The 4,155-nt window shown below is 40.7% G+C and overlaps 1 protein-coding gene across 1 annotated transcript; it reads right to left on the bottom strand.

Annotated features, from left to right (window-relative positions):
- Positions 1-1,213: 1,213 nt before the first annotated feature.
- On the bottom strand, positions 1,214-3,739 carry LOC133034538 (uncharacterized). The gene is made up of 6 exons (XM_061109641.1): positions 3,608-3,739; positions 3,326-3,533; positions 2,946-3,283; positions 2,606-2,850; positions 2,283-2,522; positions 1,214-2,120 (listed from the first exon to the last, which is right to left on the bottom strand). The coding sequence occupies exons 1-6, from the start codon at positions 3,737-3,739 to the stop codon at positions 1,214-1,216; spliced, it is 2,070 nt and encodes a 689-aa protein (XP_060965624.1).
- Positions 3,740-4,155: the final 416 nt, after the last annotated feature.

The following is a 4,155-nucleotide window of genomic DNA, read 5'->3' as shown; positions in this document are numbered from 1 at the left end:
AAAAATTAGTATTTTTATAATGTTCGGTGCAGTGCGGTTTGAACTGCATATTAACAATTCAAAATCGCAAACCGCACCGCACCGCGCGATTTAGGAAAAATTCAAAGCACGACTGCACCGCAAAGAATTTCAAACCACATTTTTTTGCAGTGCGGACGGTTTGAGCAGTTTGATGAACACCCCTAGTTTATAGTATTGAGAATAAGATTCAAATAATTATTTACCACGAGAATAAGTGTTGACCTTGAAAATTTATCAACCGACAGCGGGGTCGTGCAGATCTGATGCTTGCCAAGTGTGTGCATAAATAAGAATAAAAAGCAATAGACAACGGGATTTGTTATAGAGGTTTGGCCCCCTTGTGATAGCGGGTAATGACCTACTCCCCTTTTAGTTATATATGTAAATGTGTGAGAGTTTTGTTGATAAGAAAATATTCATGGTTATGTATAAGTGATGATGAGAAAAAAAAATTATTATTACCTTAGAATGAATGTTTGCAAGTTGTAAGTATTTAATCAAAAAAAAAAAAAATCAATGAAAAAAAAAATGAATACTTGCAACAATTTAAGTGTGGGGGAATAATAAGTTTTATGGAAAAAAAGATATAAGATTGAATTGTTGAGGAGAGTGATTGGGGAATACAAATAGGAATTATTTGAGAGAATATTGTAAATGTATGCTATGGGGTGATTTGAGCCTAAATTAACATTCTCTATCTACCTTTCACCCTAGCCTTACACTTTTTGTTTTTTTTTTGAATAAAAGCGTACTTATATTAAAGTCAAAAGATGTTAGACCTCGCGGTCATTACAAAATAGGTGTTCTGGGATAGAGGAAATCGGAATACAACCGAACCTCTGATGGGTAACACCCACTTTGCCACATTATGGGCAGAAAAATTACAGTTCCTACTAATATTAGTAAAAATACAACTAACAAAATAATGAGATGATCTAATACAAAGTGAGACGTAGTTCTCAATCTCCCTACAGGTAACCTCCCTATTGAGAGCACTGATCACTACCCTCGAGTCACTCTCAACTATAATAAACTTAAGTCCATTAAGCTTCGCGACATCCAGAGCAAGACAACAAGCCGCTGCTTCATCACATAAAGCATCAACAAAATCCAACTTAGAGGTATGCACCCAGATCACCCTACCCAGATGATCCCTTGCCACGACCGCAGAGCACATGCTGTCCAACTCCACTTAAACATCACAATTAAGCTTCAACCAGTCTTGAGGGGGAGGGCAACAGGCATCCAACCAACGCATAGGTGCATAAGGGATCAAAGAAGCATAGTGAACTGCAAAAGAGGAACGAATATTGTTAATACATTTATAAACATCAACCTGACCATTATTATGTACCTTTTTGTTTTGAGTCCGCCATATAGTGTCCATGTTTAGCGAGGCATAAAGGAACACCTCATCGACATTAGTGCCCTTCTTTTTAAAGTCCCATATGAATTTGATCCAGTTCCATAATCGAATTCCAGTGCCACAAACTGGATAAATACCCCAAGGAGAAGACCTCCACAAGTGGAAAGCCACGTTACAGGAGAGAAAAAGATGTTCAATAGATTCATTCTCTATCCTACAAAGGGGACAAGTAACATCCTCAATAGAAAACCTTTTACAGATCTCAACTCGCATAGGGATTGCCTTGGACAGGAGACACCGCCAGAGGGTCTTCATTCTTTCAATGATCTTACAATTCCATAGCTTATTCCAAAGTGAAGGAGCAACGTCACAAGTGGGAGTCCTATCAACAGCTAGGGCTAGGTAGGCAGAGTTGCTCGTGAATTTACCATTATTTTCTGAAGTCCAAATCCATCTATCATCACCCTGGCCAGACAGATTACCCCCTTTCAGGATTGCAGAAACAGTCTCCTTGTCAAAGAGACTATTTAGGATGTTCCAGCTGCCATTATCTATCAATAGCTCAGCCACTTTATCCACTTCACAAGTGGAGGAACCATTAGCACGAGGACATAAATCTTTCTTATGAGCTATCCAAGGGTCCTCCCAGACCTTAGTATCCTTGCCACTCACCACCACCTTGCATGCTCCTTTTTTTAAAATGGGGATGGCTCTTACCACACTTTTCCAAAACCTAGAATCGAAATCTTTGGTTCATTTCTTTAGTTTTGCTGAAACCCAAACCCCCAAGAGACTTAGGGAGGCAAAGCTTGTCCCAAGCTTTAAGCTGGAGCCCATGATTCCCCTTTTCAGACCTCCACCAGAAGTCCCTAACCAGCCCATCAATCTGAGTTACAAGACGGTTCGAAAGCTTAGTTGTTTGCATAGCATAGGCAACGACAAGCCCACAGACTTTATAAGGGTTGCACGACCTGCTTTAGACAGAGTCTTAGCTTTCCAGCCCTGAAGTTTAGAAGTGAGATTATCCAAGATAAAGTTGAAATCTGCATCCTTTTGCGTGGATCTAAATAAAGGTAGCCCCAAATATTTGATGTTACCTTCCGGAGAGCTCAATCCCAAAGCCTCTTTAATACCTCTTTTCATGCCATTAGATGTATTTTTGCTAAAGAATATGAGGTTTTGAGCTTATTGACTTGCTGACCAGACCAAGCGCAAAACCTCTCAAGACAATGCCAGTAACCTTTGACTTCCTCCATGTTCGCTCTTCCCACCAAGACTAAATCATCCGTAAAGAAGATATGAGAGATAACCGGGGCCCCTCTACTGAGCTTAATGTCCTTAATAGAGCCATTGTCTTGGGCGTCAATCAGAAGTCTGAACAGAATTTCCGCTGCACAAATAAAGAGGTAAGGGGATAAAGGGTTGCCCTGGCGAAGGCCACATGAGGGTATAATTTTACTAAACTGCTCTCCATTAATGCAAATGTTGAGCGAGATGGTAGCATACATTGGGAGATCCAACCTCTAAATTTTTAGGGCGCTCCAAAACCAGCAAGCACCTGGTCAATAAAGTTCCAACTCAACTTGTCATACGCTTTCATAAGGTCAATTTTTATGGCAAAGAAACCTTCTTTTCCTTTTTTCCTGTTGAAGGAGTGGATGATTTCTTGGATAATCACATTATTGTCCTGAATGTTCCTTCTTGGGACAAAAGCTGCTTGGGTAGGACAAATAAGGGAAGGGAGAAGGGGCTTAATTCTATGGGCAATGATTTTAGAGATGACCTTATACATAACGTTACACAGGGAGATAGGCCTGTACTGGTTGGTTCTTTTCAACTTTTGAACCTTGGGGATAAGCACAATATTCGTAGCATTGACACCCTTATGCATTCTTCCTGTCCGAAAAAAGTCAGATACTGCATCTCAAAAGTCCATACCCACAGTTTCCCAATAGTGCTTGAAGAAAAGAACGGACATCCCATCTGGTCCCGGAACCTTATTGTTACTCATGGCAAACAGAGTACTACGAATTTCCTCATGAGAAGGACAATGAACCAGGTCAGCTTGGTCAGCAATAGAGATCCTATCTTTAATAAGGTAGCTGCTATTGAAATCATTACCGACGCTTGTACCCGAGAAAATTCCCTTTAAGAAGTCAATAAATTCATTACCGATTAGATCCCATCTAGAAATCCAAATGTCATCTTTATTCAAGATACTTTCAATAGCATTCCGTCTCCCTTTGATAGCCGCGAAAAGGAAGAAAAACTTTGAGCATTTATCCCCTTCCTTGAGCCAAGAAATCCTGGCCCTCTGTTTCTAGCATAACTCCTTTCGCTCCTAAGCCTCATTGAGAGATCGACGAATAGCACATTTGGTGTCCCAAACCCTCATACCCACCGGGAGCCGCTGGATTCGATCAAGCTTCCTTTCCAACTCTTTAATAAAAGTGTCAACTTTACCAAATTGAGTTCTATTCCAATGCAAAAGAGCGACCCGAGTAGCCCCCATCTTCTTGAAAATCCTAGCGGGCGCCCAAGAGTGAATAACCGACTTCCAGGCATAGTCAACCACCAACTTGCTTCTTTCATCCTAGTCCAACCTACTTCAAACTTAAAGCTACTTTTAAATTATTCTTCCTGGCCGCTAGAGAAAATGCAAAGAGGTCTATGGTCAGAGTTGTAAGTCAGAGAGGAGCATAGGGCAACTTTCAGGAAAAGCCTAAGCCACGCCCCATTTACTAATCCTTTGTCAAGCACAAATTTGA

Source organism: Cannabis sativa, chromosome 2 (assembly GCF_029168945.1).
Source record: "Cannabis sativa cultivar Pink pepper isolate KNU-18-1 chromosome 2, ASM2916894v1, whole genome shotgun sequence".
Lineage (NCBI taxonomy): Eukaryota > Viridiplantae > Streptophyta > Magnoliopsida > Rosales > Cannabaceae > Cannabis > Cannabis sativa.
This window is presented reverse-complemented; position numbering and strand designations above follow the sequence as displayed.

Bases quoted from the DNA above. Each gene is read 5' to 3' on its own strand.
- LOC133034538 (XM_061109641.1), bottom strand. From the start codon at position 3,739: ATGAGGCTTAGGAGCGAAAGGAGTTATGCTAGAAACAGAGGGCCAGGA. The intron at 3,284-3,325 runs GTATGGACTTTT...TTTTTCGGACAG, and splicing joins GCACTATTGGGAAACTGTGG to GAAGAATGCATAAGGGTGTC. The intron at 2,523-2,605 runs GTTTTGCGCTTG...TGGCATGAAAAG, and splicing joins TACTGGCATTGTCTTGAGAG to AGGTATTAAAGAGGCTTTGG.